The 16386-nt window shown below is 35.7% G+C and overlaps 1 protein-coding gene across 2 annotated transcripts in view; it reads left to right on the top strand.

Moving 5' to 3' along the window:
• Larp4B (La-related protein 4B) overlaps positions 1–16386 on the top strand; it is a 131662-nt gene that overhangs the window by 85673 nt on the left and 29603 nt on the right. For both annotated transcript variants that reach the window (XM_089232146.1, XM_089232147.1), the window contains 9 exons: positions 1476–1612; positions 6327–6430; positions 6540–6704; positions 6956–7123; positions 7252–7332; positions 7435–7520; positions 9333–9812; positions 13050–13107; positions 15769–15888. In XM_089232146.1, the coding sequence (XP_089088272.1) occupies positions 1476–1612; positions 6327–6430; positions 6540–6704; positions 6956–7123; positions 7252–7332; positions 7435–7520; positions 9333–9812; positions 13050–13107; positions 15769–15888 (1399 nt within the window). The remainder of the gene's footprint in view (positions 1–1475; positions 1613–6326; positions 6431–6539; positions 6705–6955; positions 7124–7251; positions 7333–7434; positions 7521–9332; positions 9813–13049; positions 13108–15768; positions 15889–16386) is intronic.

Genomic DNA, 16386 nt, shown 5'->3' with positions numbered 1-16386 from the left:
ATCATTTATCAGGGGCATGACCTTGGTTGCCAAAATTCCTGTATAATCGTTATTGTATTCCATTAAGAGTCGTGCGGTGAACACAAGTTTTCTTGTCATCAACTCTGTATTTTGAAGTTTTTTAAATTGTTTCCTCCAATTAAATAGGTCTTCAGAAAGTAAATATAAAAAATTAAGCTATATAAAGCTTTTAAGAGTTCATATACCCAAGTTTATCAATCACTGATAGCATCCACGAAAGGAAACACTTATGTTTTATGAACTGTATGGAAGGACCGACATGGAATTATATTCTGCTCGGGGGCAATGCAGAACCTGCCTTGGGGGGGGGGGGAAGAAATGGAACTTTTTTCTTAATTGATTAAAAAAAAGTTTGTTTCGAAGAAAAAAAAATTGTGATTTTTTTTTTTTTTTTAATAGTCTAAACTCTTTAAGCTAATAGTTCGGGAGAATTTCCAGATTTCTGGATTCTAAAAGTTAACACGTCTGAGAATATTTTTCAGTCAGCTAATGGCTCTTTGCCATTAGTGTAAAACATTCTTTTTAGTTATAACCAGGTTGAAAAACTAGGCCCACAAAAACCCTGTGGGTTTTTTGACTAGTCTATTATTTAAAGCAGAAAACTATTCAGTTTTTTCCAATAGAAATTAATGGTTTCTAACTATAGCCATTTATTTGTTATGACCCCAATTGTATTACTAGTTTTAATTCATCTCTGTTGCTATCAAAAGAAAAATTGTTTCATTTGTCAAAATTTTAAGGAAAAAGGTGGTCTTAATTACACGTATCTTTTTATTCAGCGCCTGTTGTGCAGTCGTGTGGGCCTCGTGCTGGACTCCTCCTGAGGATCCAGGTTCGGACACTGTTGCCGGCACAGTGGTGGTTGGCTGAAGTTGGTTTTCTGTGGTTTTTCCAGCTTTGAGGCACAAATGTGAGCCGGTCTCCTATTTGAAAGTATTTCCGCAGAGAGCAGGCAGGCCTACAACATTTGATACTGACAAAACATGGAAATTCAAGCATTTCTATTGTTACTTCAGAAAATGGAAGTTTAGATGGCAGTATGAACACAAATCAAGCAAAACTCAAAAGTAAATACATTAGGGCCAAGCATACACCCAGAACACACATTCTTCGGCATGTACCGATTCATTGGAAATTCCATAGAGAAATGTGTACAAGGTGCGTGTTTGGTTAAGTAGTTTATTCAGTGTTCCCAGTGACTTGGAAAGTTAGGGAAATGCAAAACAGTCAGAGAAAATATGAAATATTGGAAAAAGTCAGGGAAATATGCACATATAAAAGTTTTGAAAAGTCAAGAGTCAAAAGAATCAAATGTCAATTAGAAATTTGGAAGATTGATATATTTTGAATTATATTCCTTTCTTCTGGAGTATTGGTCAGGGAACTGATCAATCAGATTTTGTTGGGAACCATGTTATTAACTTGGTCAGTTTAAAATTAACTTGTATTTACAGGGAAAATTTAGCCACAGATGCCTACCTCAGATCTCAAATGGATGGTGATCAATACGTCCCTATCACAACAATTTCCAGATTCAACCAAATCAGGCGCCTTACAGAAGATTTCAATCTTGTCGTTGAAGCATTAAGAGGTAAGTCACACACGCAATATAAGTTCATAGCCTTTTTTCAAATACAGTAAAACCTCATTAAGTCGTCATTTTTCTTCAGACCCTTCCAGTTCTCAGACCTCAATGTAATTAAACCCTCGTTTACTCGGCTCTAATTTCGGTCAAGTCGTCATTATGAAAAAGTTCGAGAAAGAGGAACAGACTATTTTTATGGCTCATGAAAAAAGAGCTTGTTAACAGCATTGCTATATGCTTAAAAGTCACCATAAAATCCTATATACCCAAACGGAACAGTTTAAGTAACGAAAGTTATGCTGGGGAAGTTCATTTGCAGACTAAGGGTTTTGGAACGTTGGGGACTGTTCAAGCTAGATCTCATTTCTGCATGGGCTTCATTGGAGAAACTGGACAAACCGCGAAACACCAAGCTCTGTCGCAAGAAGCAACGCACATCTCCGGCAAAACCAAAATTTATTGATACGTCAAAGATTATACATTGTGCAAGGAAATCAAGACTTGTGTAAATCGAAGAATCAAATTAGTCAAGTTAAAGTGCAACGCGGGCACGGATAATAAATAATCATAGAAAGCATGGGCTCTTCTCATTTAGGGCTTGAAATTTAAACGAAATATCTTTGTTGAAAAAAATTCTTCCCCAATTCTTGATTGTTTCTTTTTTTCGATAACTTGGGAAGACGACTTATCGAGGTTTTTACTGTATTTCATATTTTCAAAAACGGTGGTTGATGACATAAGCAATCTTCAAACCCCCCCCCCCAAGTTGCTGACATAATACTTGAATGACCCCATTGCTTCAAAATATTTCAAACTAATGAATGTCAGTTTCATACATGGGGACTGATTATATTTCTTTGATAAAAATATGGGAAGATATTTTGATATATATATACATACCAGTTGTCACCAAAATTAATCGCAAAGGTAAGCGAAGTTGTAAATTATTAAAATTGCCAAAAAAACACACCAAAAGCGGAAAATAAAGCACCATTGAATTGAAGAAGTATATTTAAATGGATTCAAAAAAAATTTTCTGGAAAATGTTTCTTTTTTAAATTGGAAAAAATACTTTAAAATGTGCAAGTAGATGATGTACTTGGCCAGCGGTATAATCTATTTTGTGCAACCACATCACTTCGGCACTTAACAGTATCAGTGTGTGCAATGGTCTTATTGTAAACTTAGCTGAATTGAAAACACATCCGCATTACCATGATATTCTGATCTGTTGTTGAACAAGCATTTTTGCGCTTCCACCTTGCAGCCAGAACACAGTGGATATATTTAACATTTCTTGTGGAAGTTGCAGTTTTTTGTTAGTTATAATTGCCCAGTGTATTGCAAATCATTGCTAATTCTGCATTAATTATGCTTCATTAAACACATTCTATTTGCCCAGTTTTTATCGCAGTTTTTGCAAAATAGCCTTCTTAATTAAGAATATTTGAAAGTAACTGGAGAAAATATCTTTATAGGGTTAATAATAATTTTCAAAGGCAGAATAATTCCTTGATTTTAGCTATTAAAATAATCAAATTGCTAAAGTTGGTTTTTATTAAAATTTAAGAAATTTATTCATATCAGTGGGAATTGTGTTTATTACATTAATACACATTTTATTTTAATTACTAGAAGTTTGAATGATTTTTCAGAAATTTTATTGTTTAATGTAAGTGCTATTTAAATCAAAAAAAAAAATTAAACCATGGGTCTTTAAAAAATGTAATTTTTTTACCAACCTTGGTTTGGACTTGTATTCACTAATAATTTGGTAAATTTATTCAAAAATGTTTTTGTGACACACCTACGGATTGTAGGTGTCACAAAAACATTTCCTCTCATTGCACAACAGTCTAAAAACTGAGTTAAGGGTTCGATAAATCTCAGGTGCCATGGTAACTGGAGCATTTGTATTGGCACCTAAAATTTCCTATGATGCTAGATTTTCTGATTTCATTACAGTAAGTCTTTTTCAACATGGGAAGTTATCAAGTCCCTGAGAAGTTGAAAAAAAACTTTAACAATATTTTTCTGGAGAAAACCATGCTTGGCTCCTAACAAAGTTGGTCTAAATGGTTTTTTTTTTTTTTTTTTTGTCATTTCCTGTGCTAGTTCAAAACACTATTCTAGGGGTTCCGCTTGTCTCTCCCCTGTTCTAGAACAGATTTTCAACCTCTATTTGCGAGCATTGCCTGTACCCATCATGAAATGAAGAGCACCCATACAGCAAATTTGAATATGTATATGAAATTGGGAGGATTTTAATCCTTGAATGCAATTTCTGCAAAGCAGTCAATTGTGACGATCAAAAGCTCATGAGCGTGAAATCGTATACCAGCATTCTGTGTTCTTCAGGGAGCACAGCTGTGCTCGCGAGCAACAAGTTGAAGATGCCTGTCTTAGACAATAGTTATCTGCAGCTCCTCAGAATAGCAGGGGTCCCACTCGTCCTACTTTTTGGTAAAATGTCCTTTCTCATAAAATGTTCTACTTTCTCAGTTTTGTTTTACTTTTCTACTCTTGCCAAATCATGTCAACAAATTTTGTGTAATTGATTTTAATTGAGGGAATCTGATACATTTCCAAATCTTACAAATATTGTAGGTTACAATTAATGATTCTACCAAAGCAGAAATTGGATCTTTTATGTTATATATTTATTTTTCATTCGCTTAGTTTGAGGGCTGAACAAGTAGAGTAGTCATTATTAAAAACTTCTATCTGGATGGAAAAATAATTTTGTATTTACTACTTCATGGTCTTGGACAGTAACACTCATCATTTAAAATTATGGTGGACATTTTGTGTATAGGTAGAACAACAGTTTGCATTACAAAGCAGTAGGATACATAGGCGTATTCTAGGTTTGGTGATTTTGATGCACCCAATAGCATTCAATTGTCCTCTATTTTTAAAGCATGAAGAGGCACAAACAATATTTACAATACTCAGCAAAGAGCTAAAAATAAAAGTGTGCTTCATTTGTCAAAAACGATTACTGGCATTGACCTGTAAAATCTAAAAAAATCCTTTTTAAAAAAGGGATGGACAATGCAGTAAAACCAACTGATTCACCTTGACTTATTTACATCGGATCTTGTAATTTACATATTTTGCACTGTGCTTTCAAAATTGGTCTCAAAGAATATCATTCTTTAAAATCTTGAATGCCTTCATAATTTCTTGTGCATTGTCGAAGAGAGTTGACAGACTGGGCTCTGTGGGAGATTCCAAAAAAAAAAAAAAAAAAATGTAATATATATATTTTATATATTTTTTTTATAACTTGGTCTTCACGTATTCCCAAGGGATCAGCATGATCAGTCCAGGGAATTTGTTACCGTGTTAGTAGACGTCCGTGCCCGAACTGGGATTTGAACCCAGACCTGCGCAGTGAGAAGCTAGATCCCTAACCACTCGACTGACAGGCGGCGGTTAGGGGGAGAGATGGAAAAGAATTATCTGTGTGTGGTCGAAAATTGTTTTCGTAATAGCAGTTTCTTGAGTCAATTTTATAGGATACTGAAATAGTGCTGTGGGGGATGTAATTTTTTTTTTTTTTTTTTTTTTTTTGTAAATAACGTGATCCTCACGTATTCCCAAGGGATCAGCATGATCCGTCCAGGGAATTTGTTAGTGTTAGTAAACATCCATGCCCGAACCGGGATTCGAACCCAGACCTGCACAGTGAGAAGCTAGTTCCCTAACCACTCGACTGCCAGGCGGCTAAAATTTAAAAAAAATTTTAAGTAAAAAATTATTTCAAGTGTTTTTTTTAAAAATAATTTGGTGTCTGTGGGAGGTACCCTTCTCCGTCCTACTGTTTAGTCTAATTTTTTTTCTACTTCTAATTTTTTGAGTGGGAGCTCCGGAATAGTGTCAAAGTACTGAACAGTCACACATCAATGTGATGAGCACATTTTTAGTGCCGTACAACCTCTAAATTTCTGCTTCATGTTTTTAGAAACAGCGTGTAATATTTTATTAAATTACTGGAATGTTAATTGCGTGTAACTAGGAACGACTAGGAGTTGCCTAAATTTTTCTGCTGATTTATTGCCAGCTAAATTTCTTGAGTTAAGCATTTTCTCTTCAAGAAAAACAGTCCTAAATTACTTTTTTTAAAACCTTTTTATAGGATGTGATGATTCTTCTTGTGTTAGTAGGCATGCAAACATGAAATTTGAACAATATTGTTATATATCGACTCTGACCCCAATTTAATGATCACGATTAGAATCTGATATTAATTTTTTAGTTATGTCTTTAATGGCCCCACATTATAGCAACCATTCCATTACAATGACCAGCTGGATAAGTCCCAAATGTTTTCATGGAATGACTATCATGTGTTTTACTTTCGATATAACATTTATTTTTGACGAGTCGGGGGCCATTATATCAAGCGTCAACTGCAATTGCTTTGAAAAGGGGTGAATATATATATTGCTTGGAAATTATTGGTTTTTTAATGAATAACTTTTGAAATTCCCCATCCCATCATTTTCAAGCATGCTAATTATAATGGGTTTATTTAGTTGTGAAATATATACCATGTGTCCTTATAACACTTCGGCAAGAAAAAAGTAATTGTAACACAAAGAATTTATTTTAGTTGCATATTTTAAGATTTCAAGTTATATGTGGCAGTTATTTTAAACCAGTATTTGATAGATGGTTTAACATAGTTTGAAAATTACTTAATTTTTTTCCATAGAATCCCCATATGTACAAGTAGATGAAGCAGGAGAAAAAGTTCGTCCAAGTCAACGTTCAATTGTATTGATATTACGAGAAATTCCTGAATCTACACCCATCAAGGTCAGTAGAAAAAATTGAACTAGCTGCGCCTGTGAAATTTTGTTAGTGTAAAATCTTTATGAAACAGAAGTTCAGTTTTTATTAAATAGATATTTCATATTCTCTTTAGGATCTTGAGGAACTATTTAGTGGCGAGAATTGTCCCAAGTTCTCAAGGTGCGAATTTGCTCATAATGATACATGGTACGTGTTGTTTGAAACTGATGAAGATGCCAAGAAAGCCTACTGTTATTTAAGAGAAGAGGCTAAAACTTTTCATGGGAAACCCATTATGGTAAAGTTTGATTTTACTTCCCAGAATTTGTGTTTTAAACAAAAGTCTGTCAATAAGTGCATGGACAGAAATTTCAAATGTATTTCATTGAAATTATTTCTATAAAACTGTAATTAAAATTTATTAATGCTTTGTTTTGAGATGGTAACAAAAGTTATTTATTTTCTAATTTGTTTTTTGACCTTTTGCTACAGCGTGAAAAATCTGGAAATAGATATACATATGTAATTGTGAATAATTTTTCCTCATAGGCCAGAATAAAAGCCAGCCTGACTTCTGCACCATATGCTCACAAGAATGGGGTGTGTACTCCCCAAACTACAGAGGCTTATAATGCGCAACAGATGCCTCAACAACAGCAGGCCCAGATGCAATACACCTATGCAAATGTCCCCAACGAAAGCTACAACAATCAACAGGTAGATATATGCTGGTTTGTTGGTAAATGAGCTAAACCATCTTTAGTGTAGTTCTGAACAATAAAAGTTCTTTAATACGTGGTCAATGGTTTTTTTTCTCTCCCACTAAGTGTTTTTATCCTTTTTAGCAAATATGTCCGCCTTTCTACCCACCAACTATGCTGCAAGCTTGGGCCCCAACTACTGCTACATGTGTTGATTTGGGAGCTGTAAGTTTCCGCGTTAATTTGTGCCATTGTTTCTTTTAGATATTTTTCAACTTTAAAATTTCTTGAATGCTACAGAAATTCAAATGTTTTTTTCCCTTCCAGGTCTTCTCAGTGAATGGTCTTTCCCCGCAAACAGCTTACAGACCACTCCCAAGTACAAATAAGGCGTCCTATCCAGTCCGTGAAAGGTAAAACTGCAGATTAAAAAAATTTTGTTAACAGACTCATTTAGGCTGTGTACAATTAAACTTTTGTTTTAAGAAAATGTTTATTTGCTAATTAGTTATTCAAATGTCGTCAATATTTAATTTTTTAGTATTAAAGTATTGCCAACAATCATTAGTGCATCCAGATACTCAATAAACATTAATACAATTAAGTTAGGATCAAAAGATATTTTTCGTTTATTCAAATCAGGAATATGAACGAGGTACATGTATGGTTTAGTAGAAGTTTATTCAAATGTGTGTGGCCAGGAATGTTATTTACGTGATATTTTTTTAGTATATTTGTGAACTGTATAACAGTTTAGAGTTTATAACTATCTCCACGTGACTTTTGAGCTTGCATATATTATGCAGACCTGCTGACTCAGGATTTTTTATCCTTCCTCCTGCACTCCCGATTTGTTAAAATTTCTTTGGATTTTGGCATAAAATTAGATTTTACGCGAGCTTTCACATTGTCGTGATGTCAATGACTGCTGTTGTCATTAGGGTAAACACTCAGAGGACAGCCGTGGTCATTTCTATCGAGCAGCCGTAAAAAAGTCTTGGTGACCACATTTAAGCAACTGGCAAAGACTGAACTTTGTTTACGAAGCATTTATCGGCAATCATTTATCAGGATAATGACCTTGGCTGCAGAAATTCCTGTGTAATTGTTATTCTATCCCATTAGCAGCCGTGTGGTAAACACAAGTTTTTTCGTCAGCAGCTTCGTATTTTGAAGTTTTTAAATTGTTTCCTCCGATTAAATGTCTTCAGAAAAAAAATATAAAACTTTAAGCTATATAAAGCTTTCAAGAGTTCATATACCCAAGATTATCAACCACTGATAGCATAGTATATGTAGATGTGATTTCTCTATTCTGTATGGAAAGACTGACGTGGAATTATATTCTGCTGACGGACAATGCAGAACCTATCTTGGGAGGGGAGAAAGGAATGGAACTTTTTCTTAATTGTTAAAAAACAATTTTTTTTGTGAAATTGTTTTGATAGAGTCTGTGAGTGCCGGGGGGGGGGGGGGGTTACCCCCTCAGGAAAATCTCCGGATTCCAAAAGTTGGCACGTCTGTTATGGAACTTCCAATAGAAATATATTAGCTACAAAAATTTTATATGGAGCATTATTCCTAACAAGGAAATAAAAAAAATTAAACTATCAAATGTGTGCAGTGATCTTTTTGATACTATCTTCGCGCCTCTCAATAGTGGACACCATAGATAAATATAAACAAAACTATGAATTTTAAATTTCATTTTTCATATACAATTGGGTGTTTCTCTTCCATTAAAATTATTCTTTAAAAAATAATGGAACATTAATGGGGACAGACCCGTAATAGTAATATCCATCTAGTCTGCAGGTCAGATATGCAATATAGCTATTGCTCATTGACCAGAAACTGATGTACTTGTGTCATGTTGTGTGATTGATGAATATACCTGTTAGTGGGTTGAATAAAACCTCTTTCTGGACCATATTTGGCTTATGGTCCAGAGGTTATACTGTACTTTAACATCTGATTTTAAGTAGTTCTCCATTAAGAATGTGTCATGAGTGAATTAGTGTGCTGATTTTCCTATAAATTATCAAAATTGTGTTGATTAATGTATTGGCGCAAACATCAGAATCATCCTGATGTTTAGAGTTGCTGAAGTTTTTAAGATCTGTTTCTTTAATTTTCGTCATCTGTAATTTTTTTAAATCTCATTTGGTAGTTTGAATATAAAAACAGTGGGGCAGCGATGATGTAATATACCTTTTTTATTTCAGGCAAGTCAAAAACTACAGTTCACAACAGAGTCATGTGAACCGTTCAGAGCCAAGCAGTCGTTATTTTAGAAGCCAGTCATCTTACTTGGCCAGACAACAGCAACAGCATCAACAGCCCTTCCACAGCTTAATGAATGCCAATGCGTGCAGTTACGATTATATGACATACCCTGCAGGTTCCAGAAACCTGCACTCGTTTGGGTGTGATGTGAATTTCTTCACTACTTCTCCCAATATGTTCTTCCGGAAAGTTCAGGGTCCCCCATACTCCAGTCACACGCCTCAAGTCCGACATGGTCAGTTGGTATTACAAAGTGGTAGGCAAATAGGTGTCAGTGCAATAAACACACAAGACCAAAGCTATATTCCAGTGGGTAGTGCCATGTCGTTCCCAAAGGATACAGTCACCGGTGCTGTTTCTAGTATATCCAAGCAGAGTTCTGATGCTCAGGGGAAAGAGAACTGGGGTATCAATCAAAAGTGAGCTTCTATTGTTATTTATCTTCGGCATAAGCTTTAATTTATTGCAAGTTTATTAATTATTTTGTGTGCGTGCTATAGTTTTACCGAATTCAAACATTCCCCTACAAGAATTCTTCTGTTAGCTGAAACTCTTGATTTCAGTGGTTGGTAGGAATGCCACAGGAGCTGAAGAGGGGTTGTGCAGAAATTAGGAAAATGTCAATACTTGAAATTATTTCATGTTTTTGTTGACCAAATCTTTTAGACAAGATGAAGTTATCCTGAACTTGTCTGTCTATAACTAGGTGGAAATTTTAAACTTGTATTGTACAGTTGATTTTTTGATGGACCTTGTAGCTAAATTTCTGGAAAAAACATTATTTTAAAGCATACAGTTCTTCAGGGAATGTAGTTTGTTTTCAAGGAAAAAAAAAATTGTAGCAATGAAAGCTATATTTTGATACTAGTTTAGGGTATCTCCTCTAATGCCTGTGTAACTTTATAGCGAAATGAAGCCACTTAGTTTTTGTCAAGAGAAACATTTTCCACAAAAATGATCAATTTTGAATTTTATGAGAATCTTTCTTGGGTGTGATGCGCTATTTCTAACCAGTTTTATGTCATTATGTAATTTTTTGTAAGTGTAGCTCTACAGCTATGCAGCAGGTTTTCAAAAAGTTGCAGAATTTAAACTACATCGTTGCTTGAAGGTTATAGGTTGAATATTGTGTGTATAAAGAGAGAAAATAATAAAATTTTTAAATGAGTAAAGCCCGGATTTATATACATTAAAAAGTGGCAAAATATGCTCAATATCAATATTCATTAAAAAAACCCCAGAATATGTTTAAAAACCTGAAAAGGTTAAATTCTAAAATATGTACCAGAAATAGGAAAATATATATTAAAAAAAATCACCTTGCAAAAACAGCAAATGTTTTTACAATGCATATTTTCTATTTCTTAAGCTGGTATTATATTAAAAAAGTTTTATAAAAGATCTTTTATTTGAAACAAAATATGCGTATTGGTTACATTCGCTCGAATGTAATCAATGCACTTATTAGTTGTACTTTTCAAGTTTTATCAGATCTTTTGCTAAACTTTTATGTAACCCCAAAATTAATGCATATTCATTTATGAGAAAATTTCCTCACACTATATATATATACACTGCTGGCCACCCAAATTGCAACACAAAGAAAGACGAGATATCGCAATAATATTTATTTTGTAGATAACATGTTGACCAAGCATCAAATGATTAAATTTATAGACTTCTGTGAAGTGTGGTTCCTGCCAAAATCAGTAGCCAGAGTAGCCGCCATTGTTGGAGATCACCGCTGCCACACGTCTCGGCATTGATTCAAAAAGACTTTGGATGTGTTCTTGGGGTACAGCAGACCAAGCAGCTTCCACGCGTTGCCAAAGTTGATCTGGTGTGGCAGCTGGGGATGTAATCTGGATCAATCGTTGAGCAACCATGGACTGCATGTTTTCTATCTGCGAAAGATCCGGAGAGCGAGCTGGCCAGGGAAGCAATTCAATCTGGCGATTGACGAAGAACCTTTGGACAATGCGTGCCATGTGTGGTCGCGCATTATCCTGTTGAAATATGGCTGTGGGCAAGCCCTGAAGGTAAGGAAGGACAACTGGCTCCAACACCTCGGAGATGTAGCGCTGGCTTTTTAAAGTACCGGCAATGCGTACTAGAGGAGTGCGAGAGTGATATCCAATACCGCCCCATACCATAATACCCGGTGCAGGACCAGTGTGGCGGTGCATAACGCAGCTGTTCAGCATCCTCTCTCCACGGTGTCTCCAGACTCGAATCCGACCATCGTGGTGTTGCAGACAGAAGCGTGACTCGTCAGTAAAGACAATTTCATTCCATTGTGCCGTCCACATCCTTCTTTCATCGCACCATTGGCGGCGGAGGCGTCTGTGGTTCTGCGTCAAGGGTAGACGAAGCAATGGACGTCTTGCGGACAGACCATTCTGCTGTAAACGGCGTCGAATGGTACGCGCAGACACTGGATGATGCGGTACAGACTGAATGTGCTGTGCTATGGTTCGTGATGTGGCTGAGCGATCCGTCACTGCCATACGCACAATACGCCTGTCATCACGTGAAGTGGTGCACTGAGGTGGATGCGATCGAACACGTCGGTCCGTCGTACCCTTCTGCATCCAACGATCACATATCCGCATTACAGTTGTTTGGTTTCGTCCAACACGACTACCGATTTCCCTGAAAGATAATCCGCAATCTCGGTAGGCCACTATCCTTCCTCTGTCGAACTCGGATACTTGATCAAAAGATGATCGCTGTATTCTACGAGGCATAATTGATCGTTTTTTTGAAAAAACCACAAGAAAACACAATTGCCGTACTTCAAATCGTCGAAATCTCCAAGCCTTAAATACCGATTTGAAGTGGCGCCACAGGCGCGCGTGATGTGCGTCTGCGCTGAAATTCTAATCATTTGCATATCTCACCTCCGCTAATGCATGTTGTAAATTTCATATTTGCATGCTTCCTTCAGGGTGTTGCATTTACGGTGGCCAGCAGTGTATATATACACACACACACTACATATGCAAATAACTTCTACACATTTTTTATTTAGGTAGTTTTAATTTCCAGTTTGTTGCAGCTGTGCAATAACGAAATGCTAGTAACAAAAGAATTTTATTTCTAAAAAATTAACACTTTTGACATATCTCTAGAACTAGCTTTATAATGAAAGTTAATATTTGGAAAATACTGCATTGCAAATATCTATTAATTCATTAAATCCCACCTGCAGGAAAAAAACCGGTATTATGAACAATATTTATTTTGAAAATTATATGAAAAAAATTGAGCCTAAATAATCCTTTGAAATTATGCACTTATTCTGAAAATTCTTTAATTTTATGCATTAATGTTGAAAAAGGGCCAAAATATGCAAATGCATATAATCCAGGCTCTATTCATGAGGTACTTTATAACAGGGCTTAACAAAATTTTGAAAATTTATGCGCCGAGCAAATTTCTTACGAGCTCAGCATAGTTTTTCCCCCGAAAAAGTCCTTAGTATTTCTATTTTTAGAGACATGACCCCTTTTAGACTGATTTAACAATCACATATAGAAATATTTTCAAAGCAGATACACACTGATTTTATAGTTGAACTGGGATGATAAGTCCTGTTCTGTAATATAGTAATGAAAGTGTGACAGTTGAATTCAATGAATGAAAATGTCTTTTAGGCAACAACGAAATAAGAGGTGGTCAAAAGAAAATGGTACTTCAAATTCAAGCAGACCTGTAAGTTTATTTCATTTTATTTTCAAATCAATGTCAAAATTCAAATTACTTTTGTATTTATCTTTCAATTTTGTGTAACCAACTTACAAAAATAGATAAAATCATCTGGTGTTGATTTTTGTTTGGGGGGGGGGGGCATTTTACATTTGGTCGATCCCACTCATAAAGTTCCCATTGGATGCAATTTATTTTCGTGGTCCCAACTCTAAAACCCATGAAGATTTCCGGTTTTGAAGAGTTTTTTCACTTGTAATATTATTCAAATACAAATACAACGCCACAACAGGCAAAATGCCTAACGAGGGTGGCTGATAAAAAGATGCCCATAAAAAATATGGATGTCATATGTTTCAAAAATACAGCAACCCCATTAAAAATGCAATTAACACAAATTATAAACAATATATACACATGATAAAATATTATACAATGCCCATAAAGAATACTTATGGTTGTCTTATTCTAAGAATGAATAGCTTCTCGATTTACCCCAACATGTTTATCGTATTTCTTTTTAACGTGTCAATTGTGTTACAATTTACTACCTCCGGGAGTAAGCTATTCCATTTATTACAACCCTATTAGAGAAAAATTCCCTGCGACACCATAACCTTGCATTGTCCCTCACCAATCAATACTGGTGTCCCCTTGTAAAAGCAGTTGATTGGCGGTGTACTAAAAGTTCATGGTCCATCCTATCCATCCCATTGAAAATTTTGAACACTTCGATCATATCTCCTCGACACCTGCGTTCATCCAATGTAAACATATTCAAAAAATTCAGGACAGTTTCTTTTGTAAAACGTTATAAGCAGGATCCATTGTATTTAGGTTCAATTTCATTCGTAAATGATGATTCTGGCAGCCAAAAATATTTATACATCTGCATTGTCTTTCACCAGGAAGTAACACATTAGAAATTGTATTTCGTGTAACATAAATCTTATGACAAAATTAACTGAATAGTAGTGGCACACAAAAGCAAATCTGAAACCAGCTTTTTTGTGTTTACAGGAGGTTGGCTAGTCTCCATGTGAATGATCTTGAACCTAAAACTTACCTAGGAAAATCTGTCTCCACCGTTGATTGTGCTTTGTCCATGCTGTTCTCAAACAATTGTATGGCATTGTAACTTGTATTGAAAGAGATTTCTCTGAAGCTATGGCAGGCGAATTCTGTCCCACTCCTCCTTGCATAATTTCCATAGACTACTGGCTGTACTCGGACGACGGTTTGCAAGGGCTCTTTTAAGTAGCCCAAAGCCACAAAAGTCCATAGGACTTGTGTCTGGAGTGGAGGACACGGTTGAACTTGTTATTATGGTTCCAGTGGAGGTTGTGATCTGTTCATAAAACAGATCACAGGCGGCCCTGTGTTACACAGGGCCGTCATTTCAACTTTTTCTGGGGGGGCGGGGAAGAGCAAAGTACATGTGCTCAATGTATGTGTATATATATACACCATTTTTAGTGTATTTTCAAAAGCCGGGGGGATGCCCTCCCTCTAAATGACGGGCCTGAGTTTTAAGTTGTGTGTGGCGCTGGACGTCCACACACATGTGTATTTGAACTTGGTTCACATCCTTTCCATGAGGCGGGTATGTCTTTGATAAAAATTGGTGTCATTGCTGAAAGTAGGCTGCATTAACATTTGTTTTTTCCAATTTTCCTGATCATAAGCTTCCCACTGTACGAGTATCCTGCTACCACCATGAATCTCATTGGAAATGCTTTCTTACATTGTCTAACCCATTCTGATTAACCTTTAGTATGAACAGAATGGTAAATGGTGGCTGGAATTCGCAGTCGAAAAGGTAGACCAAAGCTTCATCTAGGGAAGTCATAATTTTTATACAACTTTTGTTCATTTATCGTTCTTTATGCTTTTGGGCTGACAGATGTCCTTCAGCTTTCCGCACCTTCTGTAATTGATATTAGCTTTTAATGAGTTGGGATATTGTTGTCTGGCTTACTCCTACCTTTCTGGCCATAGTTCTTTGTGTTGGTGAGTTTTCCTGCAGTGCCTGGTGACCTGTTCTACAGCTGGTGTGATCTTAAGATAGGTTTGCTTTAGGAACAATCTTTGCAAGAGATTTCTCATGATATGTCTGAATCTCATCCGTCGAATGATGTTAATTCCTCCTTAATGAAAATCCATGATCCTTATACTGTTTTGTGATTGCACTGAAGCTGAACTTGGAGTAAAAGTTGTACAACATAGCTTTCCCAAAACAAATTTATTTTAAGGGCTGTAACTTCGAATTTGAAACTTTCAGTCACGAAAAAAGAATGTCCTCACTCCATGCATGCGAAAACATAATTCCCACACATCTTCCGTGCACCATCTAATGATAGCCTTCACAATTTTTTCACATGGAGGTATTTGTAAGGTTTTTATAAGTTTGTATTTTTTATTTAAAAAATTTTATTCTTTATCCGTCCAATTTTGATTATTTGTCAGTGGAACCAAATTTCTATAAGCATTAGATTCAACTGATGTAAAATGAGGGTAATTCACTGGAGTTGGAAGAAATATTAATTTGCATAATAATTTTAAGTCTAACATTCTTCAAAGTATTGGAATTTCTAGATGTATAATCAATGTTTTTCGTAAAATATTACACAGCTTTCTAACAATGTATGGAATGTTTTTATTTTCCAGTTCTCTGAAAATTCGAACGGCTTCTTTGGTAACAAAGGAATGAATGGAGGTGATATAAAGTCTGAATCGCCGAAATTTGACCTGGAAGCCAATTCTTTCCCGCCACTACCTGGATGTCTGGTATGTGCATATGATTATTTCAAAAATTTATATTTGTTGGAAGTTCTCATATTATTATAGTGGCTTTTTGATTGTTAAAATTACAATCTAGACAGCCCGGATTGCCTCGCTTGTGCTTGACACAAAATAGTGTTCCAGACTCTGCCACGAACCTGGGCTGGAAGAGATCTCGGCAATGGGATAAGTCCAGTGGCAAAGTTCTGGCATTCATTCATTGCCTCACTTGTGCTGTGCTTACATCCTGTGTGTTGTGCAGTTCTGTTGGCTACGGAATTGCCAATTGTGTTTAATCTGTCTAGCTGCTAAGCATGATACCGTTAAATTGACTGGTAAGTGTCTTGGACAAGAAATTTCTTATTGTTGAAACCAAACATATTGAGTTTACTTAAATAGCATTCATGAGTTACCAATCTAGACAGCTAGGTATTGAAAATCTTTTTCGAAAGGTATGAGATTTCAAAATCTCAAATTCTTAGGCTTGTGATAAGGAGAATATAT

The sequence above is a fragment of the Pholcus phalangioides genome, unplaced genomic scaffold (assembly GCF_987345545.1).
Source record: "Pholcus phalangioides strain wild (caught in Gottingen) unplaced genomic scaffold, Ppha-v1.0 ptg000005l_1, whole genome shotgun sequence".
Taxonomy (NCBI): Eukaryota; Metazoa; Arthropoda; class Arachnida; order Araneae; family Pholcidae; genus Pholcus; species Pholcus phalangioides.
This window is presented reverse-complemented; position numbering and strand designations above follow the sequence as displayed.